General features: G+C 40.4%; 1 protein-coding gene across 1 annotated transcript in view; it reads right to left on the reverse strand.

Moving 5' to 3' along the window:
- Positions 1-1,700: 1,700 nt before the first annotated feature.
- LOC132989309 (V-set and transmembrane domain-containing protein 2-like protein) overlaps positions 1,701-26,392 on the reverse strand; it is a 40,546-nt gene continuing 15,854 nt past the window's right edge. Inside the window, exons 2-4 of the mRNA XM_061056845.1 lie at positions 9,328-9,497; positions 7,615-7,659; positions 1,701-4,308 (exon numbers count right to left, since the gene is read on the reverse strand). Of these exons, the coding sequence (XP_060912828.1) occupies positions 3,841-4,308; positions 7,615-7,659; positions 9,328-9,497 (683 nt within the window). The 3' untranslated portion in view covers positions 1,701-3,840. The remainder of the gene's footprint in view (positions 4,309-7,614; positions 7,660-9,327; positions 9,498-26,392) is intronic.

The raw sequence follows: 26,392 nt of genomic DNA on the forward strand, positions 1-26,392 counted from the left end.
AATTTCTTACAATAGGGTAAATGAAGACACATCCTTTAAGGACGTGGCAGGTGCAAATAACAGAGGAGCTCTGTTTGTATAGCGATGCCCTCACTTACCTCTGAGCTCTCCTGCCACCCACATCACACGGGCTGTCTGCAAATGCATCAGCCTGAGAGGAACACGGGGTCCGCGCGGTTGTGCACCTATTGGGTAATTGAACGTCTCATGACAGGGACGTAGGCCGATCTATCATTGTACCGGTTATCACTTAAAGCCCTACAGGGTTCCAGAGCTGTTTAAAACAAGAAAAATAGGAAACCCCCGTCCCTTATCACGTCACCTTACTGATGTGAGTGCCCGCAGCCTCCCCACCTCATCGCTCCTTAATGAATGTATGAGCCTTCTTGTGTGGGGAAACAAGATCGCCATGTGTTTTGTATTTAGCTGGCCTGGTTTAATGCTAGTGAGTGCTGCACAGCGCCTCTTTATCTCATCCTGTGCTGTTGCTATTTATCCTGCTGCCAGTGCTCACAATAGCACCATTAGTCATCAGCAGCAGCGGAAGGGGGGCTTTGGCAGCACCTATTACACACAGGCAACTGCCTAATATCGTTTCTTCTTAATGTACATGCACACACACAAACACAGAGCCAGGGTGAGAAGCTTAATCACAGTTGAGGCACAGCTGATCATATACCCATAATAACCCTTTGGACATCAACAGAAGCAACTGTTAAGGGTGAGTTTGGGATTTTACCTTTTTTAGTCCCTTAGGCCCCTTAAGCATCTGGTATTAAAAGTTTGTTCTGGTCTATGGATGTCATCATCAGGCTAAGGAAGATCAGTAATGCAAGGAGAAGTATCATATCGATAGACATTGTACTCAGGGTGAAGCACAAATGCTGTTTCAATGTTGTACTTTTGAGTTTCAGGTTTGAAAATCAATACATGTTGACATTAGAATTACTATAGTCCTTTCACAACTTGTTGAATTGTTCAGCATCTGAAAATCCAATATTAAGTGGGAATCCCAAAGCCTATTTCAAAGTAAATAAACATTTTATGAAAAATAGCAGACTACCTACTGCTAAGTCAACAATGAATACTTGGGAGTCAAACAAATCCTTTGCTGAAAAAAATTCACCTTTCATACCATTTAACAAAATGGTAATATCTGCAAAGATGTGGTTGACGGCTAAAGTTAGCAGTTAACATTTTCTGATAACTCATCCATTTTGCTCTTATGAAGGATAAGATTTATTCACATAGGGCGAGTAGCTCACCTGATTGACAGGTAACGGTTTGTCAAGAGGCTTAAAACCCGCCTAAGCCTGTCGTTAGGTTGACTGAAAGTTAGGTTGAGACAGCATTTCCAGCATGGCGACCGCCATCGATGGGACTCCATATACAATCTGCAGTAATAGATTGGTGATGTCACTCAAGCCTTGTCCATTAATATTTACAGTCTATGGTCTAACCTTGAAGTATTGCCCCATGTCTGATTGGTTTTTCCCAATACATTGTCTTCTAAGGTCCTGATCAATCTAGCAATGACAAAATAGCTTTCTTTATTCTTTATTCCTCTCTGACCACTTTGTGCAAGATGGTAACTTCACAATGCAACATATGGTATTTGGATAACATGGCGGGATACAGATTGCACTTTAGGTATAAATTTGGTCTGAATCTAAAACAAAACGACCAAAAATTCACTCGTGTTTCATATACAATTTATTTCATTTGATAAAGCCATACACTTAGTGTGAGACCAAACATTCTAGAAGAAATGTACATTTCCCTCTTTTTTTTAACCAGTGATTTCTTCTTTACAAAACATTAAATCAAAGTTACTCATTGAAACATAAAAAACTAACCCCACTGATCACTCCTCCCTCCACTGCAGCATCCTTTTTTAGTTTACAGGGACTGTCAAGAAGCACAGGAGCACTGTAGTTCTTCTGATGGATAACACAGCGAGGAAGTAAAAGCCCTCATGGCCTTGAGACACAGGCTGTATTTTAGGCGAAATGACCGCCGTGTTCGGTGTTACATCAACATCAACATTTTGCTGTTCCTTCTCCCCTCACTGCTCAAGGCTCGATACAGTGTGCTACCTACATGTACTTTGTCCCTTCTGATTACTTCAGAGTGGAATATTGTCCAGCATGTCAAACAAGCATCAAAGCAAAGACATTATCATCGGGTTATAAAGTTGGCAGGATTAAAATGGCCTTTCAAACTTTGTACCAAACTGCATGAAAAGCTTCCCACGTTCTCGCTCATTAATAACATGGTAACGCTCATGTAAGCAGCCCTGCACATACGGTTCAGTAGTTTAAGAAAGACTGATTGGATACTAAGATACATAAGGGAAACCCCTTTTCTGAGCAGCTATGAAGAGAATGTGTCATTCATCTGTCTGTACAGCACTTCTGGAGAGCGGTAAAAGCAACAAAACGAGTGAAAAACAAGAGCTCTATTTGACAGGACATTCAAAAGTGGAATAAAAGGTAATCAAAACAGAATGGACTTCAGTGTTTTAAATGAACAGAAACTAACAAATAACAGAAATATCCTTAACTAGCACACTGGCTTTGTCTATGGTTGGTTGAAAAAAGTTTTTAAGAAAATTACTGAACATGCACTCACTTTATTTCGTATAATACAGTCATATTTACAGAGTGGATTAGAGGCTTGTAGTGGAGAGGATTGAGGCTTTTCAAATGATTGATGAGCATCAGAGTAAGAGAGCAAAGCCTGGGTAGAAATACAGCACTGCTCTTCCCAAAAAGTAACACGCTCCAAGATGGATGGATTTCTTCAGTTGATTTATGGCCACAGAGTTGACTCAGAGGAACACCAAATCAGATTTTTAATTTAGTGCCACAGATTTTGATGTTTTCATGGCTTTCCAAACAGGTGGCGGTCCAAATGGAACAGCGTGATTGATTTCTCTCAGCCTGAACAACCATGAATGGATCGAACCTGCAGCACAAAGAGGGGGGGAGGCTGTGAAAAGCTCAAAAGAACTGTGGGGTAATTACAAGCTGTGATGTGCTTTGTTTGAATTGTGCTAAAATGTGTTTAAAAAAAAGCCCACACTTTCTACTGGATTTACTTCAACTCAAATGAACTGAGGCTTTACTTATCCATGATAGATTTGTGCTGAAGAAAGCTGTTTTTTTTTCTCCCTGTGAGTAAACACAGAATTACGTATTGAGTTATCGTTGTCTGCAGATTTGCACCGTATCCATGTCGATTTATACACAAAAGGATGCAATGAAGCTTGTGCTTTTGGTAGAAAGCTAAGGAATCAGACTGGACAAGAGATCAAGGACAAAATTGCTGACAGTTGAGTTTCATTCAGTGCACAATCTGAATAAAAGGATAATTTTCTTTGACTGGGCATGGACCCATTTACAAAAGGTAAAATGCTCTCCTTTTTTCTGAAGGGTGCATCAAATGAAAGTGTAAGGCAGTGGAAGGAGTATGGGCATGATAGCAAGGCTGTGTCATTTACAGTATCTAAAGTACAGAGGAGCATGGGTTGACAGTAAGACGAGAGTCTTTTTCATTGGTGCTGAGAACGGAAACAGAGGAGCTCCTTAAATCTACAACAGCCACCCCTTTACCGAATGTCGTGAAGCCAGGCTTTATAGACAGTGAGCAGTCCAAACCCAGATCCATGCACAGCAACAAAAAGCTACTTTCCAAGCACAGTTGAATAAGCCATACTGCACATTTCTAAGTATTTTTGATTTGTACTCTGTGTGGGAAGAATAGCTTTTTATGCGGTGACATACATCAAGTTATTGAATCCTTGTGAAATCAACCACTCAGGTGTAATCAAGCCATCATCTACAGTGCACAGCTCGGCTCATTGCTGCAGTCATTGTTGTTGTGGTTACTGTCCACGTCCCTCTTCCTCAGCTCTCTGCCCGCCTTGTGCTGCTGACCGCTTCCGCTGTGGCTGTGGCCATGGTGGGTGGGCGAAGAAGGCCGCTTGCCGTTCTCCTGGTGGTGCCCATGGTTCTGGTGATGGCCGTGAGCGTGCTCTTTGGTGCCTCTGTGAGACTCCATGCCGTCTCCCTCTTTGAATGGCACACCTTCCTTGGTGTCGTCCAGGGCTTCAAAGTTGTCATGGTGGGTGCTGTCGATGACTTCGCTCTCTGGCACCACCTGCAGGTACGCTCTGACGCGGTGGTGGCGAGCACCTTCGATGTCACTGAAGTCGATGACGCGGCATTCGTAGATGCCTTCGTCAGAAGGTTTGACCCGGGAGAGGCGGAGTTTATGGGAGATGTTGCTTCCAACGACCTTCACGACCTGGCAGAGGAAGACAAAATGAGATGGTCAGAAATGATGGTGAGATGTCTAACAGAAGCAGTCAGATGAGGGAAATGAAAAATACAACTGAGTGAGAGGTAATTAAAGCGGAAGAAGCCGACATTTTTGGAAATGTCATTGCTCCTTCTTCCCTCTTTTAAGCCCGTCTTCCTTGTACAAGACAGGAACCAAATTTAGATTTGTATGTGAGATCACACTTAATTCCTGCTTATGTTGCTCACATAGTTTCTGATCTTATTCCATTGATCTTAAACCTGATTTGTCAGAATTTGTATTGTACTCCAATAGTAATATGGAATATGAAATGTTACTTATTAACATCTTTTAACAGTTAGTTATACATTTATCAAATGTCTGTTAATCATTCGGTGACAATAGGATTGTCTTAAAAATAGTTAAATAGTTTAAAAACTACTTGAATGGTAGAGTGCAAAGTGTCCCAGTTAATGATATTGTTTTATAGCTTTAAAAATAAACTGGTGTCCCACAGGGGTCCATTCTGGGTCCTTCATCATTTAGCTTTAATGTAGCTTTATTACTGCCAAAAAATTCTATTTTAGGCTGGTACCATTCTACCCCTTCATTTGCTAAAAAAAGAAAGGCTGCTTTTCACCTTTTCATGAGGAATCTTTAGAAGTTAACTAAAGAAAAGTGCATATACAGTATGTGAGATTCTGAAACCTATTCTGTCGTGTAGCTTTGACACACTTTACAGCCCGACCTTCTCTGAGCTATTCACACCCACTCCTGCACACTCACACAAAGGTGCTGCTTTACAGTTTCTATTAGTGGCCTTGAAAGTATGAAGAGACTTCATCTTGGAGGTAAAAGCTTTGCGAGTTCACAGCGCAGCACTGATTAGAGTCTCTGGGTACATCATGAGATGTGACGCACAGAGATATAAATACGACTTTGTTTATCATCCACCTTCCTCCCTGTGATGCCAGTGGAGGTATGTGTGTTAAAGCTGGTCCTTGTGTGTGACTGTATGTGAAAAATAGACGCTCAATGCTGTTTTGTTTCATTATTCATACGTTTGTGTCGAGATACGTGTGAGCATCTACCGTGTTTTTGTTGGATTATATGGATGGCAGCCAACATCCATTATATACAGAAAGCTCATAATGATTTTCCAGCTGTAGGGCCTGCAGTGATCGACTTCACCCACACAAACACGCACACACATACATGCGCTCAGTCACCCAAAGCACAGCTGGTGCCTTCATTACAGCGAATCAGCAGAAGCTAGCCTCTTGGGAGGAAAGAGAGACGCTTCATGTTTTTTACTGTTTGTTTCTGCATGCACAAACAAAAAAATGTAAATTCATTTGAACACATTTTTGACTTTGCATATCTGATTTGTTTAACTTTGTATCTTTATTTGCGTTTTGTCACTCGTAGTTTTAAATGCAAATATTTACCAATAAGTCAGATTGATTTTTTACCTTCTGCCACAATTGTTAAAGCCTTTGGAGATTTGTTGTGAAATAGCCATATATTATATTAAAATGTTTACATTAGATATGTATCGATTGTACGAATCAGGGCCTATACAGATGTTGTAAAAAAAAAAGGTTAATCTTTGGGCTTTTTATGCCGTCAATAGAGAGACAGGACAGAAGAGTCAGAAATAGGGAGAGGGAGGGAGAGTGGGGAATGACATGTGGAAAAGGAACCACAGGTCAGATACCTTGGAGGACACCAGCCTCTGTTTGTGGGGCTTAATGTTAAATAACAATTCAACTGATTCTAGATTCCTATACAGATGATTTTTTCATTATTTTTCATTGTTCTTAGTGTCTGTTTTTTTTTCAAATGAGCGATGTGATTTCATTTATCTTGAAATGTCACTGGAACATGTATCACAAACTGTGTGTCGCTGACTTTTATCAAAGACGGTGTAAGACTCAAATGCTGCCAATGCTTTCTTTCCCATTTGACCATTAAATCAGATCAGAGTTCATCAAACAGGTGACTTATTCTGCCTTGTAAAAAATATAATCTAGTGTGCAAACATTAAATTGATGCAACACAACACAAACACATTGGCTACTGACATCAATGCGTTAGTTGCTGATGGGCCGGTGCTTGTCAACAAGGTCAAACATCAGCCGAAATTGATGTTCAAGTGTTAATATGGAATCAAAGACTTTCATTTAGCATCTGCAATAATCAGAAACCCTCACAGCTATACTAAAAATAGCTAAATTTTCAAGAATGTGGAGGCATGGTGGATTATCTACCTGGAAACGACAACATGAGAATCAGTGTTGTGCTGGCTTTAACAGCATGTTTGAAGTCGCCATAGCTAGAGGATGCAGAAGGAACAGCATTTCAAACATTCATTTTAACTGGTCACTTAACTGTTTGCCTCAACTTCACATATTTACCTGTTTCTAGATTGAAAGTTATGTGGCAAAAGCATTTCCTCTACAGTACGGCTTCATAACGCCTCTTCAGAGACTAATCAGTCACATCACTGAAACTGCATCCATGTTTAATACAGTCTATGATTCAAACCCAATATCTGTAAAGAATCTCAGGTGGAAATATTTTATCTTCAGATTAAAAATCAATCATAATACATAGCAGATGTTTACTATGAGACACTTGACATCCTATATTTCAGAGTTAGAAGGCTCTTTTGGATTTGGGTTTACAGTGTTTTTAAAATGGCAGGGGGAGGTTTAGCGAGAGGCGGGGTTTGTTGTGGAGATAATTAACAGTAATTTACATTCTCCTCACGTCTGCAGTTAATGAGAGGGGAAAAGTTCACAGTTGAGTTACAATATGTCGGTGCTGCCTAAAGTTCCTCTTAGTTTGTGGGAAACTGTACACCATGGTGAGCATCTAAAAGTCTCTAGGCACACCGGAGGGAATATAAAAAGTTGTGCTGACTTCCCAGCCTGTCGCCATCACTGTTTATCACTTGATTTTGCTGTTGCAGTCATAAAGATGCAGGGGCGTTTATGAGAATCTGAAGATGATGCAGTGCAGGCCGTGCCCCCCTCGAGAAGGACACTTTACCACCCACCAGCTCCAGCGCTGCTTGCTCTTTGGCTGACACCGTTATTCTATAAACCCATCAAGGGAACATGTTGATGTGTCGTCTGGCTCATTCACTGCTTCGAGTGAAAATCTGATCCATGCATGTAAAACACCATAAAGAACAACATCTGTGGATCATCAGGAACAATAAGTGTAAATGTAGCCATGAGGGTTTTGTGCCTCATGATTGTAACATAACACCAAACTAAAATGACAGTTAGATAGCGATGAACTCACACTTATCTTTGTAGCATCCTTTGGCATTTCCTCCTCTGGAGCCAACTAGAAAAAAAAACAAAAGCACAAGGATTTAATCTCCATGTTATTTGTAAATGGAAACATACTGTATGGATTCTATTTGAGAAACATGACTGTAAAGGATTGCTAATGTTGCTCTGTGACTGCTGGATATGATATGAATTGTTTGCTGAACATTGTAGATAAACACTGCTGGGGAAAATGTTGTGTAAATTATCCATCTCCTTGTATGATTATTACTGTCCCCAAGGGCCCAAAATTAATTAATGCACTTAAAGGAATAAATACAAGCCTAATGGAGCAGTGTGTAGGATTTAATGGCATCTAGCAACGAGGCTGCAGAATAAAACCAACTTTTAACCGCTCCTCTCTCCCTCCTGTTTCCGTTTAATACAACGAACAGTTGAAGTTAAACTTTGGTAAAATGTGAAAAGCCCACCATGGAGCAAGTCTTTGTTTTGTCTGTTCTGAGCTACAGTATGCGCATAGTTTGTAACATAGTAGCCTGCTCCTTCAGCACTTATAAAGACCACGGGAGTTTTTTTATTTTAGGTTTTTTATGCAGTTAGAAAAACATGCGTATGAATATTATTTCCATTTCTGCTAATAGATCCCCTTAGTTATTAAACACTAATACATATGGTAATACAATAATTCACGGTCACAATATTCACAGTTAACTAGTAGCTTATTAGCATACTAATTAGCAGCATACTGGCGGCTTATTAGTCATTATTTAGCACTTATTAGTACCTTATTCTACATGAACATAGTCTACAGCTAAGGCTAAGAGTTTGTTTTCCTTATTACTGCTTATTGATAGTAAGTTAGGAAGTTGTTGAACATTAATTATGATCAAAAATGCTTTGCTAAGTGTGGCCTCTTAAAGGTAGAAGTAAGCAAATGGATATTGAGATTGTACAACAACCTCCTAACATACTATCAGTTAGCATTAATTAGGAGGGTAAACTCTTAGTTAACCTATTAGCTATAGACTATGGTCATGTAGAATAAGGTACTAATTAGCGCTTAATAAAGACTAATAAGGCGCCGGTATGCTGCTAAATATCATGCTAATAAGCAACTAGTTAATGCTGCATATTTTACCTTAATTTAAAGTGTTACCATACTTAAAAGTAAACTCGTAGATTTTGAAACGCAGCTTCAAGGAGAATATCGACTCTTTGGAGCCGTATCATCGTCTTAATTTTGGCTTTTTATTTGATCTTCTTAACGAGTTATCCTGACATTGTTTTCAGGAAAAGAAGAAGCAAAAGTTATCAGATAATCATATGAGGACATTTTTGCAATATAAGAAAATAATAATAGCCTTTTTATCTTGAAATAGAAACCACCATGACTGCACAGAAAGAAAAAGTGTGCTGACGATTAAGTTAGTATTTAGGTCAAATTTAGAACAACAAAATGGATCTCTAAACTGTGATGAACTTTTGTTTAGTTAAGCTCAGGGTCTTTTGATAACTTAAAAAAACGTAATTCCTGCCACTTTTTTAACTCATAGACGTGCTAATATAATGCTATTATTAAACCTATAATTACGGCCATAAGATCATGATCTGATACTTGCTTCAGCCCTATAAAAGCGCTGCTGGTTCTTAGTTTATTTGCAGTAACGAGACGGATTATAGGCTTCACATCAGAAAGCATGCAGATTGCCTGTTATGGACTTACTTCATTGGTTGTCCAGGGCTGTTTGTCGGTCCAGTCCGCATGGTTCCTGATGTACCACCACTGGATCTCCAGTGAATACGAGGGTGTCCCCGCCCCTCTGAAGGAGCACGCCATCTCCACGTCCTGCCCTCTCTGAGCCGTCATATCATGAGGCACCTCTGTGAACATGGCTGCAGGGGTACAGAGACAAAAGAGACAAAGTTAACAAAGTGATCAACACTGACACGCCTGTTTGTCTTTGAGACATGTTAATGAACTTAGAGGTTTTGTAAAGGCCCTGAAATGTAAGGATAAATGTATAATTCAAACTTTCTTTGGTGAAAACTTAAATTAGTGTTAGCTAAAGTTTATTAACTTTACTCACTGTTATGATTCTGGATATTCACCAACAAATATAACAGCCGCACGTAAACTTGTGTTACAACACCTTGTGTATACAGAATGTTTAAAATATTTACATTCATCAATAATTCTCTTAAAATAAAAATAAGTACTTTTTTTTCAGTACCACCACATGAAAATAATCCAAACTGCACTATCAAGACTGTGACTGTCACATTGACGTCCTGTCATCATGTGTGAGAATTCCCTTTCAAACAAGTCCATCAACTGTGTTTTCCCTCTTGGGAGATCCTGTTTCACAGACCAAGAGTTTTATTCCTAAATTTAATCAGCACCGCATGATTTCCTGCTTTCTAAAAGAAAAAGCTGCTACTTATTGTCAGAAAAAGGTTTGTTTGCAGTCTGAGTTCTTCCCACACAGAAGAGTGACACTTCAGAGGTTTGTCTGTATTTATAACTACAAAGCTATTTTTAAACTGAGTCCAAGACCCTCCATTTTCCTCCATTTTTAATTTCTGCAGAGTTCTATTAATCATAGATCTGTTCAGTCAATAACAATGAGTCAAACCTGCAGCAGCTAAGTGGTTGATTTTTATCTTGGTTCATAGATTAACCTCTGCTGTTCATACACTGAGGCTGTGCTAAGGATCTGTCTTGTACAACAGGAGCAGTACAAGCCTGGAGTCATACATCCCTCTTGTACATTGATCAAATCTGCTTGTATTTTTCATTTGTGAAACCTGAAACGCACCAGGTATTGATTTGACATTACGCAGCCGGAGCCGGTAACAATGCCCACAGCCCCGCTTTGGTTGATAATATTCAAAGCTGGGACATAAAAACTGCTGTGTAAGAGACCCAGACTCTGAAGATGCTCCCAGCTATAATAATCTGTCTCTTCCCTACTTAGCTTTGAAGTCCACAATGCAAAAATCTATGCACAGTCCTAACTTAATGTCTGTAGCATTTAGAGACCACAGGAAAATGTGATAATCATTAGCAGTCCATTACGATGCATGGGAGATAATTTTATACAAGTAATTACCGAAATCTACACAGCAGATGCTTAATTTATTTTATACCATGGTCTGGGTGGACTCTCAATCCTGATTGGCTGCAGGGTGTCGATTATTTCCTGACAAGGACACCCTCTAAGTAGCGCCATTCAAACTTTCAGGTCACCTTCCTAAAATGACGCAGTGGCTATCTTAAACGAGTATCTGTACCAACAGGGACGGAGTCAAAGACTGCTTACAAATAAATATCCAATTAAACATTTCAACATAAAACACAACATCTAATTCATCATTTCTTTTACCCTAATAGAAGAATAAAACAACTGTATGAAGGACCACAAACTGCAGTTCCTCATATCCACATGAGGCTAGCTGCAGAAGCCCAAGAGGTCAAATACACATCAGTTAAAAAAACAAACACATTTTTACAGCAGAAATGAAATCCAGTTCTTGATTGGCACGGGGTGACATTGTTTTACAACTCATCTGTTTTTAATGTGATGAAGGATAATAGCTTTTCATAATAAGGGGTGTGGCTTATTTGAATGATTGACAGGTGCATTGTAGCTGTTTGTCAGGAGGCTCAGAATCTGTTTCAAGGTTGACAAAAATTAAGTTTGAGAAAGCATTTACCATATGAGGCAACACTTGCCAAAAACTCAAGATTTTCATTTGAAAACTTATCAAAAACAAAAAAGTAAGAATCATATTTGATCATGTTATTAGGAAGAGTTCATTATCAGGTATTTATTTACTTTGCATGAGTAACACCTGTGTCGTCCTCATATTCCTAATTATGGTGCTTTCGTTGGGTGTTATTTCTTACAAATCGCATGCTGTATCACAGGATGTGTTTTAACATCTTTAATCAATCATGGCAGCAAATATTTGATCCTCAACTGCATCTTCTGCTCACAAAATCAAGAACAAATCTCACAGGGGAATCTCACACACTTGGATTGTTAAAACAATTTGGATCTGCAAATCTATCCCATTGATTCTGATTTTAAAAATCTGTCTTTTTGGGGCGCCTAGTGGTTTTGTTGCAGGCCCAATGTACAGAGGCTACAGTCCTTGCTGCAGTGGTCGTGGGTTCAAATCTGACCTCAGCCCTTTGCTATATGTCATCCCCCACTCTCTCTTCCCAACATTTCCTGTCTCTCTTCAGCTGTCCTATCTAATGAAGGCAAAAATGGCCTGTAAAAATCTGTCTTGTTAAAGCTTTATCTGTTAGTAATAGTCATCTCTAATCTCCACATACTGTCATTGTTGAGGCCATAGAAGACTTGGTTGCTACAAATAAGACTGAAAAAAGGTTCAAATGTGGTGACCAAGTCTAGCACATTTACCACATTGGAGCCAGACGGAGAAATTAAATTGGGAGAAATAGTGTTCACAAGACAATGTAAAAGAGAGATTCTGTTTGTGTGAGGGGTGAGAAAAATAAATCGTCAGCAGAGATTGAATTAATGAGCGGGTCAGTTTTTTTTTTATGAGAGGGAGGCTCTGTGTGTTTGTGAGAGACTCAGAAGAGTCACAAAAGAGAGAGAGAGAGCCACACAATGTGCAAGGTAGCAGATAGCTGAGGGCGTGTGCTGCAGCGATGCCTCGTATCGTTTGTTTGTTTGAGAAATGCAATGTGGTAATTACAGAAGGTGATAGAAGGAGGGGGAGGTGTTTCCTCCGGTCGTGTATACTAACAGAAAAAGAGAGACATTGGGGTTTAACAGCCAGGCAGCATAAAAACTTGAAGAGATGGTGACCAGGTTGATATCCAATGCTCAAGCAGAGTTATAGCAACATTAGAATATTTAACTGCATCATGAATTTACACTGGCTTGAATACTCATTAGGGCAGTTCTGAAACTAACAAAAGAAACATTACAAGAGTAACAATATATCTAAGATATGAGGGACAACAGTGGCTTAGTGGTGAGTTTTTGCAGCACATGTACAGAGGCTATAGTCGTCACAGCGGGCAACATGCAGGTTCGAAATCCGACCTGTGGCTCCCTTGCTGAATGTTATTCCCCACTCTCTCTCTCCCTAATTTCTCTCTCTATCTTCTGTCCTGTCCCTCTAATGAAATCAAGCGTAAAAAGAATATTTTTAAGAAATCACATGACTAAATGACAAATGTACAATGTGTATAGCTTTGATGGTTGTTGGCCCTCATCAGGACATGGCGATTTCCTGCAGATTTATTGAAGAACCCTTGCATAACCTTAATCTGTTAGGCAGTGATTCCCAAAGGGGAAAGAATGGCAAACTCTGTGAAAGGACTTCCACATCACATCACAGGAGACAGCTCTAACATTCATGTATTTGCGTCTGCTTTATTGCAAAAAAAAATTAAAAAAATAGATGCCGCGAGCTGCGTGATTCTGCCTCTGAATGTCAATGGTGCTGGGCGTGTGAGACGGCTGGTGGTGCATCGGGGGTGCATATACTGTACTCTCAAGAGCCTTCCAGCTCCTTGAAATGGCTTCATAACAGCCGAGAAAGTGGCTGCAGCAGAGTGCGGCTCCCTCCCTATTATAATGGTAATTAGGCTGATGTATGTGCATCCTCTTTTACGCACTGAGAAAGAGTAGGGTATATATTACTGTGATGTTCAATTACACTTCTACTAAACAGAATTGTATTTTCATTACAACACTGATTTAACTAATACTCCTTAATGGATGGCTTTTCTATATGTGCATGTAAATATAAATGTTGTTACTGCTCCACTCTAACAGTGGAAGGTAAAATCTATCGTGTTTGCATCTATTTTAAGCCTTCTTAATGGCTATTAGGAAAGCTGAACGGTGGCAGCAGCTTCTGAATCTCAGTGCTGTTCATTATGTGATGCACAGTGCATACATTATATGTGGCGGCTATATTTGAAGATTGAATACCAATGGAGTCAGGAGATTGATTTTGTCTTGTCTTTATAGCACCTGGAGCCCATTTAAAAGCTCAAGTCACCACAGGAAAGCTGGAGGGGCGAGAAACGACCTGTGTGGGATCAATGCCGTGCGGTATAGGGAAAGAAACATATCTATTATATAAGAGAATTCACTTTCCACATTGCTTCTCTCCACTGGGGGGGTCAGAGGTCAGGCTCAGCAAGAACAAGTGGCCGAGCTGGTGGGAGTTTAATCTGTTTTCAAGGACTTTTGAAGAGGACGCAATCAAATCTGCAGCTACATATTTAGGAGATGGTTTCTCTTTGCACTCCAGTTTTATAACACGGCGTTCTTCATGCCCTTAGCTTTCAAATAAAGTTTCTAACATCCTCGTTGGTGTAGTTACAAAACAGTACTCAAATATATGAAGTTGTACAAGATGTGCTCTACAGCTCACAGAAATGCAGGGTTAGCATTTTATAAATTCTATCATCTTTTGCAAGACTTTCTATCTTAAAAAAAAACAAAAACTGTTTCTGCGTCTCATGTTAAAACAAACAAACTTTTGAGATGTAGCGATGCAATGTCCCTGTGAGGTGGCATTAATAACCCCTGATACTTTAAAACAAACATCTAAGCACTGGAATTATCCAACACCCAACACATAAGATGCAAAAACAGTTGCATGCAGATTCAAATCTATGAAATCATGAAAACAATCCCTGTATCAGGCTGAATATGAATTATACCTCCTTACTTTACTCTATACCTTAAACCCTGATTTTTTTATTTTTTGCTGTTTTACTTGTTCTTGATGCTGATGAGCCTCCGGAGCATCCTGCTGTAGCAGATGTCTGACGTCACTCAGGCTTCTTCCGTTTATATTTACAGTCTATGAGTATATTGCTTTATTATACATGCCTGCTGAATGTCTCTAGAGGTACACAGCTTTCTTTCCCTTTGTGTAATGATGCAATAATAAACATTAATAATTCTGTATTCTATGTGCTCAAAGTGAGCCACACTATATTACGAGTATCTTCTTGAAGGTGTTCATACATTTTTTGGAAATGACAGGCACACACACACTTGTGGATATGTGTGTACGTGTGGACCTTCACCACCCACGGCTCTGCCAGCTCCCTCTTCTTTGCGCTCAGTTTCCTGCTGTTTTGGCCCAAATCCCAGCAGCCGTCCCGCCTCCCCACAGCGCAGGTCAAACACTGTTTTCCCTCTTAATCAAATGGAAAAGGTTAAAAGGAGAACACGGCTTCCCGAGCCAGAGGGTTCAGCAGCAACACCAAGGACGAGTCTTTTTTTTTTTCTTTCTCTGATGCAACACAACAAAGGTGCCACCTCTGCTCAAGGAGTAATCACCACATCGACGATCTCATCCTCACAGCAACACAACGAGTGCACAGAGTGTAGAATAATAATGGTGCCTCTGTAGATGCTTTAAGAACCACACACCTGTCTCACAGCAGCTTGGATGAAGAGGATACCTTGATCAGTGAGTGTGTTTACAGGGACTTGAGTATCCCAGTTATGAGACTTATCCTTGTCTTTGTTGTTTTTTTTACCATCACTGAGCTTCTTATTTACAATTAATTTGATTTTATGTTAACATATGAATACCCAGGGGACAGTATTTGCTCTCTTGTTATTTTGCACAATGTATTGTGTTTTATTTACTATTGTATTATTAATTGTGTATTTTTTTTCACGTATTATTTCTTTGTTCTGTAGTCGCCAAAGCTACAGACTCATTGTGGCATGTTTATACTCTGTTTTTTATTTTATACTGTCCTTTATTAATGTGAATGAATGAATTTCCTTCTATCAAAAAGCATCAAAGTAAATAAAAACGTGAATGAAAATTAATAAATAAATTCATTTAAAAATTAGTATATTACAGGATTGTCTAACAGAACAGTTTGATATACAGAAATGAATGACATATTACTAACTCTATGATGCATCAGCTCTCAAACTCCAGTTCTTTCTCTATCACGACCACCAGGAATGAAACGGGCACACGGAGCTGGATCCTCTTCCAGCAGAGGACTTGTTTTGCTCTGAAGGCCCACATCACTTGTCTGGCTCAGAGCTCCTGCTTGGAACAATAAGAAATTCAGGGCTAGAGCCGAGGCTATTTCTGTCCTGTGTCTGTGCTCTGCATAAAAAAAAAAACAACTACACACAGCCTGTGAGGTGCTGCAGAAATGTCTCCTTTCTTCATGTGAACACGTCTGAAACAGACCCCCTTCCAGTCAGAAATAAATGATCCACACTTTAAAGAACGGGATCAAAGCTTCATCTGTAATTGATGGCGGTTGTTTCGGTACCACAATGCAGACTTATATAACCACGAACAGCAAACAAAGATGGCCTCTTAATCTCGTAATCTTTATTTGTACCCTCAACATGTTGCTCCGTGCAATTTTATCTGCTGTCTATTATTTTTGTTTTCAACATTTTCATATCCCGTTTTCTGCTGCAGCAACAATTCCGATTCCCACAGGGCTTTATTAAAATGTCATCTCATCTTGTTAGCCAGCTCCTCTATCTTTGTATACTGTGAACATATTGAAAAGAGAAAGCCATAAACCTTTGCTAATGCCCATGTACATACATTACTCTTTCATGCATACACAATAACTGGCACACATTAATAAGCCTATTCATGCTGCATGTACAAATCAGAGGTACAGTGGTTCTTGCTTCATTAAAAGGCTGCCTGGACCAGAATGAATGTGTAAGGATGTAAATAAATCTCAAGAGGTGAGGAGGGATAAGTGAAGAAATAAGTGCTGTATAGAAAATATGAGGAAGAGGAAGAACACTTTAAAAGAGGCTGGACTATAGCTGCGACTCATGCCTCTTAAAGGATCAACATGTAAGATATGTAGTTGATTAAATAATATAAAATGACCTTACTATATGATCAGACATTAAGGAAACATACTATGTTGAAGTGCTGGCTTCTCTGACAACAATGCAGCAGCCAGTATGTCCTCCTTCTAACTTTAGATTCTGCTCCTGAATGCTCTGGATTTGTTTGGACCAGAGAAGATAGGCGGTTTTTTAGGCGACCCCCACACGGCCGTTTTGGACGCTCCTCGGTTTGCGAGATATGAGAGCAGTTATCAGGTCAAACCAACAGGTGTTGCAGCGATGGAAGCGGGCAAGAGAAGTGACATGGGATGTACCCTTTGAGTCAGTGGGTGAGCTGACATTTAAAAAGCTAGCCAGACGGTGAGCGACATCATCAACAATCTGAAAATGAAGAGGGACCACAACAACACGCAGAAACAAAACTCTCTTCTTCCTTTGGCCACAGAGTGTGCAGCCACATGAGATGTTTTACGGTTAACCCTTTTATAACCAGCAAAAACAGATCTATGGTCATTACAGTTTTCCTTATTCGTTATTTGATTTAATGAACTGAAATGCAGCTTCAAGACATACACACTATATCAAAAGGATCTTAGAGATTCTCTTTTTAGTTTTAATGTCAAAAATGGATCAAAGACAGTTTGTGATGCTAAACTGATGCTAATAGAGTAATTAACACATGCTGGCCTGACAGCAAACAACTTTTCATGTTCCCACCGTCTCTTATGATCATCAATGTCACATTAAATTATGGGATTATTGACAGTTTTAATGTGTTGTCTGCTTAGTATAAGACAGTTAAAAAAACTCTGATTGTCTATTTTTTTTGTCACGCGCCCCATTGTACATATAATATATATAATCCTTGTTACAGCAGCCATAGGTTCCAATCTGACCTTTGCTGCATGTCGTCCCCAACTCTCTCCTCCCAACAGTTCCTGTCACTCATCAGCTGTCCAAACTAATAAAAGCCAAAACAGACAAAAAATACATCACCCTCTGGAAACCTTCCAGAGAGCAGAACGCTGCAGGGCTGCCAGTGGACGGGCTGCCCTCCAGTGCTGGTAGAAAGTCTATGTAAGAAGTATCAACAGCTTACGTAGAGGCTTGGAGCTGTCTGGTGAAATAATTGGTTTTGTATCTGGGATGTATCATGTGCTTTGCAGGACAGGCCGTTTAGCGCACTCTGCAGACTCATCCTGGGATTACTCCAACATATGTTTACCTCATGATATGAAACTTTGCCCATGTTTAGTTTGGGCATCCAGTATTGTAACACTACAGTATATTCAAGTTTTAAAATGGGGATCAGCATTATAAGTCAACTTTAAACATATGGACTGGCCTAAACTAAACAAAACATCAAAGAATGAGCAACGTCCTGGGGTTGAGAAATATTTTGCATGATACCTATTTATCCCCAAACTGAACATTAATCCAGATCAACCCCATTAAACTAGAACTACCTGCAGATTAGGACAGATAGTCAAACTCTGGGTTGTATTTGACCCCCTGCAGTGACAAATCCGTCTTCCTCCTTACTGTCTCTCTGCTTCTCTCTTTACTCATTTCCACTCAGACTTAGCAGGCTGCTCCTCAGAAATAATTAGCGCCTAACGAGTCTCTCACACGGCCTCATAACAAGCTTCACGCTCTAATAATGAGCCTCTGCACAGTTCTGTGGTAAACAGCTGCCACCAGTTACAGAGAAGAAGCTGCCGGAAGCCTGAAGCCCGAGCTAACGCGAAGACATACCGCAGTCCAACACATTGTTTTGTCTTTTTAGAACACGTCTGAGTTTTTCTTTAACACTCGCTAATGAGAAGCCACAAATGTCTTCAATGCAGAGCAGCACAGTTGGAGTCCGTTCTGCTTATTGCCTATTCATAAGTCTACAACACTTCACAGCTGTAATCTGCAGTCCAAACAACACAATGAAATTGTGTATTTCCTCAGAACAATACATGTAAAATAGTTTGAGGGCAGGGAAGTGGAGAAATGCAGTTTTGAAAAAACACATCCTTCTGGAAGGCAGCCGGATTTTTTCTTCATCTTAGCCTTTCTTACACAAACGGCACTTAAATCCATCCCATCCTGCTATTTGTCATGAACTTAACATGGCTTTCAAAGTGGTGCAGATAATCGGAGAAGATCAAGGGAACTCTCTGAGTAAATGTCAAAAAAATCTTTTCTCATTTTTGGAGGATTAGCCTTTTTCTGTGTTTCTGTGTTGAAACATGGCTGCCACAGTGATCTGACACTTACACATCTATCATCTTAAACCTCTCGTTGTTCATGCACAGCCTCCCCAAAATAAGTCTGCAAAGAGCTAATGATCCTGGATTCGCACCAAATAACAGTATTCTGTCAAAAAAAGCCGCTTTTACGATTAATTGGAAAGGACATGCATGCATCATGGTGAGGTGTGTAATGATTTTTACAAGCCTCGCTGAAGATGCCCCGTGGGAGTGTGTGTGGTGGTCCGTACAGCAGGAGCCGAGCTAACTAGCCATAAAACAGTGATGGATGATATAAGGGTTTACACAGCCATGCGAAAATGCCATCGTGTTTATGAGCCATTTCTTGGTGTTTATGCGGGTTTGGAAAAAGGAACATGAGAAGTTTGAACAAAATAAGACGCCAAGGTTTTAAGAATTTGATCATTTCTGTCATTCAGTTATCTGCACGGAAATCGTCCTATAATTCAAAGCAACGTGACCAGAAGACTTCATTACTCTTTGTGCAATGTCGAATGCAACTTTACAAATGGGATAAAATAACTTGGGAAGAAGAGAGATCCAATTAGTACTATGCTGCAAAAAATACTGTTCCTTTGGTCAACAATGGACTTATCTATCACAGCAAAGGCTAATGTCTTTACAATGCAATGATTTATCTGAGACTTTCTGCAGAAGGACTTCAAACAAGTGCAGTCAATCTTCATAGAAAAAAGCGCTAAAGTAACTGTACCTGTAGCTTGAAAAAATAAAATCTTACATGCAGGCAGATTATAGTTTTTCTTTCTATTTCAAAAGAATGCTTTAAAACAATGTGGAAATGCTCCCTCTGAAGAGACAAGGACAACATTGATATGGTTGGCTATAAGGCCTGTCAAAATAATAACTTAATTTAGATTAATTAATAACAGAAAGATATTGCATCTAAAAGTCGCCGTCCTTTACAGAAGCAGGAGGTAAGTTTGGCAGCAGGCCGTGGATCCCTCGTGTGGCTTTACAGCACTTGCCAGTTAGCCTTGAAAACAAAAAGGACTTAAACCAGCCTGTCTTTTAAATCCTGATTTACATCAAACGTCAAATTCAAATAATTGTAATGTCAGTAAACATGACTTATCTTCCTTCTTTTCTAGTCTCCTTAATGCACCAAACTTTAACACATAACAGAATCTTTTTTTCCCAGCCATAACTAGGTAGTGATCGTGCCAAAATGTAACCAAACTGTGGCAAATATTTTGTCTTTGTAGGCTCCAAACTACTAAGGTAAATGTAGTAAAAGATCATGGTCTGTTCAACTTTGACTTCTTGCTTTACAGGAGGAACTTACAGCACTGTTCTGTGTGAAAGGATAGAGGGAGAGAGTTTTGGTAAAATGCCATGAAGGCTTTCAGGGCAGGTTTGTCATGATGTCGCCATTTCTGTAATAAAAAAAAAAAGGCTTTTAAGTTGCAGGAACAATTACACTTTAAATAGATCATTTGAAATGCTTGTTGGCGCGGAAAGAGTGTGTTTCCATGTACATATTTCAATTATTGTTTTATTTTTTGTTTGCTTTTGCTGAGAGAGAGCCATGAAAGCTTTGCATAAAAAAGACTGTTCAAATATAAAACAAAAGTCTCTGAGCAGTTAGGAATAAACACAAAAGATCGTAAATTTTAAAGAAGGCAACAATGACACTGTTAGATGTAATTTTAAAATGTAGTAATTAGGTATTAATGCACACAGCTCCATGTTTGCATGCCTCTGTCCTGCATGCAGAATAGTTCGATGCCTTGAATCTCTCTGTTGCTTTTTGCTCTGCAGCATTTCTCCTCAAGTGCCTGCTTCTCCCCAATGGCTCAATTTCTCTACCATTACAGTGTAAAAGCACACAGCAATTAAACAGCTCACCAAACATGCACTCAATGAATTCGAAGGTGTGCAAAAGTCCTGAGAGACAGAGCGGTCAATAAAGCCATCACCAAGGTGAATCTATAGCTGCTCCTGAATGACACAGAAAACTGCTGAGCAAAGTGTGGAGTGATGTTTTCAACAACAACACAACAACAAAATATCAGTACCCAGGGAAGCTTCACATGTTTTAATTAATGAATTTAGCTTTCTTAGAATACAGCACTGCCTCGTCTTTCCTTGTTTTATAGTGTTGTTGCAGTATTTCTGCAGCAGGGTAGCCATGGGAGGAGGACTAGATTCAGAGAAGAAAGCAGAAGAAGAGGCTATACAGAGTCAGAGGGAGGAAGAGGCAGAATGAAAGAAACAGGCCTGCAGAAATCACAACAGGGAGCATCTCTCTTCCTCTGCCTCTTTAAAAAGCATCCTCCACCCGTCTATTCTCCTGGGCCGAGCATCGGCAGCAGAGAGGAGACGTAGAGAGAGAGAGAAAGAGAGAGAGAGAGAGAGAGAGACGGTAGATATCAGCACTCAGTATCTAATCTCCCAACCCTCTCTAATGCACCCTGGAGTATCCTCTCCAGCACAGACACAGGCACATAGATAGGAGTCGACAGCTGCACAGGCTGAAACCAGGCACCCGAGCTTTGCAGCTAAAGGTAGGCTTTCCCTGCTGGGCCTCGACTCAGAACAGAGGGGAGGGCAGCAGCAGGTTTCAGCGAGGAGGAAGGATGGTTTAAAGAGACATACTGTAAACAGGCAGAAGAAGCTGGGTTTCTTTAAAATCTTGATTATGAAGGATTACTAGCCAAGTATACAACATTTAAAAAATAGCACTTACCAAAAGAAAGTCCTGACAAATTACTTCATATCTCTTCAAAATAAGGTGATAAACTAAAACTGCAAAGTAGGATAAACAAGGCCTGGTTTTTCTTTGTATCTATTTTGTATCTATATTTTAAATAGGACAGTGGATTGAGTAGGAAACTGGGGATAGAGAATAGGAAATTCCAAAAAAGGGGCCGAGGAATTAAACCAGGGCCGCCCGCTTCGAGTCCTGTACCCTCTGTACATGAGGCGCTGACTAACCATTAGACCAGCCAGAGCGCCGGCCTGTTTATTCTAATGCAGTTCACCCTGCTTTTATGGAAACTTCTGAAGGGTCGTAATGTATTGAAATTATTGAAATTAGACAAACACTTGAGCTAACTCCACAAGCCAGCTGATGCACTAGTTAGTGGGAAATTGCACAAAATACTCACTATAAATCCTGTTAGTGAAATTGTCGACTGGCATGACTCCCAGCTGACATTTTCTTGAAATGCACTCACATTGTAGTTAAAGGTGACTCAGAGTAGAATCCCCACCTCTTCGTCCGTCCACACAAACTTTTGTGCGTTACTCATTCTTGTATGTTTACACCTCACAGCTCTGTCGAAGGAAAAGTATGTTTGCATGTGTGTTTCATTGCATAGTCAGACTTCTACTCCCACATACATGCCAAACCAACTACTAGCCTGGCATGTACACTGAAGCGTTTGTAGTCATTTTTGTGGATCTGTGTGCACGACGGTTGTTATCAAAACATTGTCGCCTGACTGCAGAACTTCTTGAAAAGGATTCTGTTTTTAGAGGAAATCGTTTTTGTGTAGTCTGCAGAGAGGATCACAGGTGATGACCTGGCCTCAGTCAAGGAATCACAGCACACCTCTCACTCTTTCATATCGTACCCTCTTCTCCAGTATCACCCTTGGACAATGTCACAGCACAGTAAATGTTTAAAACTGCAAATAAAAAAATCTTTATACAAACAGAGTTGCAGCCTGAGTTAGCTTACTCTCCTTTAATTTCAAAGGGGATTATTCAAATGTGATGAATTGGATGTCACTTCAGGTGGGCTTTACGTCTTCCCTATGACAAGCAGAATGATGGATGCTCTGTTTGTTTTGACTGAAATCACAGCACTGGTGGTTATGGATCTGTTCACAGGGAGCCAAATGGAGTCCCCTATTATCTTCACCTTGTTAAAAGGAGCCGGAGCTGAGAAAGTCTTTGTGCTCCAACGCTGGAGGCTTACAGGCAGCAACAGGGAGATGAGGAGGAAGACAGGGCGGGGCGGGTGGAGGGGGGGGGGGGGGGGGGGGGGGGGGGTTGTTGGTAGACAGGACAGCTGGAAACGAGCTTCCTTGTCTGGCAGGGAGCAATGAAATTCCCCTCCACACAAATCACACCTCTTTCTTCCCTTCCTCCTCCTCTTCCTGTTCCTCCTCCTCCTTTTCTTTCCCTGCTCTTTTCTTGCTCCTCCTCCTCCTCCTTTTCTTTCCCTGCTCTTCTCTTGCTCCTCCTCCTCCTGCTCTTCCTCCTCCTCCTCCTCCTCCTCCTCCTTCTCCTCCTTTTCTTTCCCTGCTCTTCTCTTGCTCCTCCTCCTCCTCCACCTACCTGCAGGTTACAGTTACACAAGCAAGGCTCTCATTGGGGCGAGCTGACACCATGGATATTATTATTTGATGCACATACACACACTCTTAGAATATCTTTCCAACACTCACTAAAGCTATAAACATATTGTTGCAGAAAATACACATGCTCAATGTTGTGAGTAGGAGCATACAGTCAGAAGAGTTTACATCTGGACACACACACTGGCATATGTATAGGCAGTCACAGGAGGTTAGCAAACCGTGTTTCTATCCCCTTCTCTGCCTCAATTAGAGCTGGATGTTGATGAATGATGGAGATTACAGGACAGACTGCTGCTTAGCGTCATCGCAGAATGAATATAATCAAACACAGAGGCACAGGGAGGAGAACTGGCCGTGTGAGGCTACGTGAACACTTCGAGGTTTTTTCTCTAAAAACAGATAACTTTTTCAGTGAATGCCTAGCAGCCACACATCCTTGCACTTTATAGCCACCAAAACGAGAACTTTATGAAAGGCTGCTGTCCCCTTTTGAGCTTGGGAAATCTGTTTACCTTTTACGGCGTCTGGACAGAAACAGAAATGTTTGCAGATGATGCAGACACACACACAAATTATTGCTATTTAATCCGAATCAATCCTTCTGCTATTAGTCATGCAATCATTAATCATTTTCCCGACAGACTACAAACAATATTAGTTTTAACTATCAGCAGTTAACACAACTTGTAAACAGATGCTGACACTGCAGAAAATAAGACCTCTTTGTCAACTAAGGCAACAGTTACGACTGATCGTGTTTACAATGATTAATCACATGATTGCTCTAACATCGCCTCGGGGTAATGTGCAGACTTATTTGTTCCCCAAATGCAAAAAGAAGTCACGCAAATTCAAGCTGCATTCATGCAAAACACTTACAAAGTACTTTAATTAGTGATAGCAGGGCTATGTTTAAACTCTCACAGGCTTCAGTGTACTTCATAAGAATATTCACAAAGTTTTATGAGGATTTCCAGCGAGTGTTTACGGTAAATTTGGACAACTGAGGAAATGCTGATTGGCTTTCACAACAAAAAGTTCAGCAGATTTGTGGCCTAAGATTAAATGTTTGATTTATAACAATTGCTATCCTCACTTTGATGCAGATATCAATATGTGATATATTCACAGAGATAAATGAATCATCATAAGAATACAGTCGATGGGAGCAGTTATGTCATTACAGCAGAAAACAATCCACCGGTTCATCATTGTCCACACGGCCTGATTTTACCTTCATACACCAAAGCCTGCTGAGATGTGATTGGTCAATACAGCTTAGACTACAAACAAAACCCAGAACACTTCACATGCTGAGAACAGATTCTACATTTCTATGTAATACACTTTGAGAATGTAACACTGGAGCTTGTTAGCGGTCTTGCAGAGTAAAAGCCTCAAACAATGAGGGATCTGTTTAACATCCTGATAACTATGTTGAAAACAGATTTGTAGCCTGAAATGTGATTTAATTTAAAAGATAAACATTGGGTTTTACTTCACACAATCTTTTTTTCAACAGCCTTTGTGTGATAAAGTACAAACAGGGACAAGAGGAGCATCATTTTTTCTTCAGTTCAGCTCATTACAACAAGAAGAAGCATTACTATGAAAAGCACCTCAGGACTCCAGACTGCAGAACAAGATGCTGACGGGGGAAAAAAGAGGCACCTGGCCTACTTTCCAAAAGTTACCCAGAATATTCTAACTCAATCTCATTTAATTAATCAGAGGTGGAAAAAAAAAACCGCCTCGCCTGAATCAGCACTGGATCTTTTCATCTTCTCCGAGGCTGCCGTATCGGTGACACCTCCGCCACATTAACACGTGTAGATAGTGGGAGAGAAAGAGGACAAGGAAGGAAGAAAAGAGGAGAGGGAGACACCGCCGGAAAAGAAGATCGAGGAAAATCAAAGAGAGAGCATGACTTTGACAAAGCAGATTAAAAAAGAATAACAGGCAGAGAGAGTGTCACATCTAATAGGGACACGACACATCAGGGCTCCTGTGAGAGGCCGAGCTGTCACACAGGAACAACTCTCTCTAAAAACAGAACGAGCTGCGACTCGGCGCCGCTAATCAGAGCCGACGTTGGGAATACAACTCCTCGCTTGTAATCTATTTGTGGGAACGTCGCTAAGCTTCATTTGCAGGAGATTTCATTTGCAGCACGGCTGTGTTTGTCTTTCTCTTAGCTACAATTTGGTGGAGCTAATGAGCTTGACATATCGCCGAGCTCAGGACAAAGACGAGGCATCAGAGCTTATCGGGGGCCGCTCTACAAGCACAATGACATTTCATCTGGAGAGGATGGCATCTTGACTGGTTTGCATCTGCGTTAATTATCCAATAAAACATGCACCAACCTGTGCGGTCTGAATTAAAGCTCCCACATGCAGAGTCCCACATTTAGACTTTTCCAGGACTTTATTAAAAACTATCACCTCAGTAGAAGACATACTTTGGGGGGGGGTTCAAATGTGTTGCTCACACTGCAACAGAGCTGCACACGTTTCAGAGTCAGTAGAGGTTTGGGTGTGACACAGAGAGTCACACCTTGAAACATTTCATAACAATATTGCAACTTGTGAGTTCAGTTTAAAAAACGTCAGACTTTTTGCTGTGTAGGTGTGATTAAGCTCCCTCAAGTATGATGTGTGATAGGGTTTTTTAAGTTTTTTTTCTATTGTAGATTAAACTTTGATAAAACAGCCTGTTGGTTTCCCCCAAACAACATTTTCTGATCCTGAAGACATTTAACTGACAACATACTGGAAAGAGGTCAAAATGGCCCCTGCAGAGGAGGTGCGGGGAAAACAACCAACGGCAGGAATCCTGGGAGAAGAAAAGAGGAAATGTTTGAGTCTGAATGTACCGCTGAGAGCATCCCTCCAGTCTAAAGGTGATTTGATATGCATCATATCCTCACCACTAATCCCTTGTCTGCAGTTATAGCTCAGGCACTGAGCAGTTTCATGCTTAATGTTTCCCTCTAGAAGTCATTCAGCTGGATATGCAAGCATGCTCTCATCACTGACACCATGTCATGTTTAGGGTGATCTAGTTCCAATATTGAGCTACATCCTCTTTGGCCAAACTGCACAGCAGCCAGATGCAGAGAAATCTACCAGAGGGACACTTAAGTTCAGCTCTGAGCAGCTGCATCCACAGACCCTGTCGTAGCACATGACCTCAGCATGTCACAGTTATGAAATGTCTCGGATTCCCTTTGGCATTACAATGCTTTGTTGCTCCTTCTTTGTTAAGGTAACTTACAGAACCCTGCAGAAATCTTCTGTTTTTTTGTTTTATTTTCCATTGACATGATTTTAAAA

This window comes from Labrus mixtus, chromosome 15 (assembly GCF_963584025.1).
Source record: "Labrus mixtus chromosome 15, fLabMix1.1, whole genome shotgun sequence".
In the NCBI taxonomy this organism is placed as follows: Eukaryota; Metazoa; Chordata; class Actinopteri; order Labriformes; family Labridae; genus Labrus; species Labrus mixtus.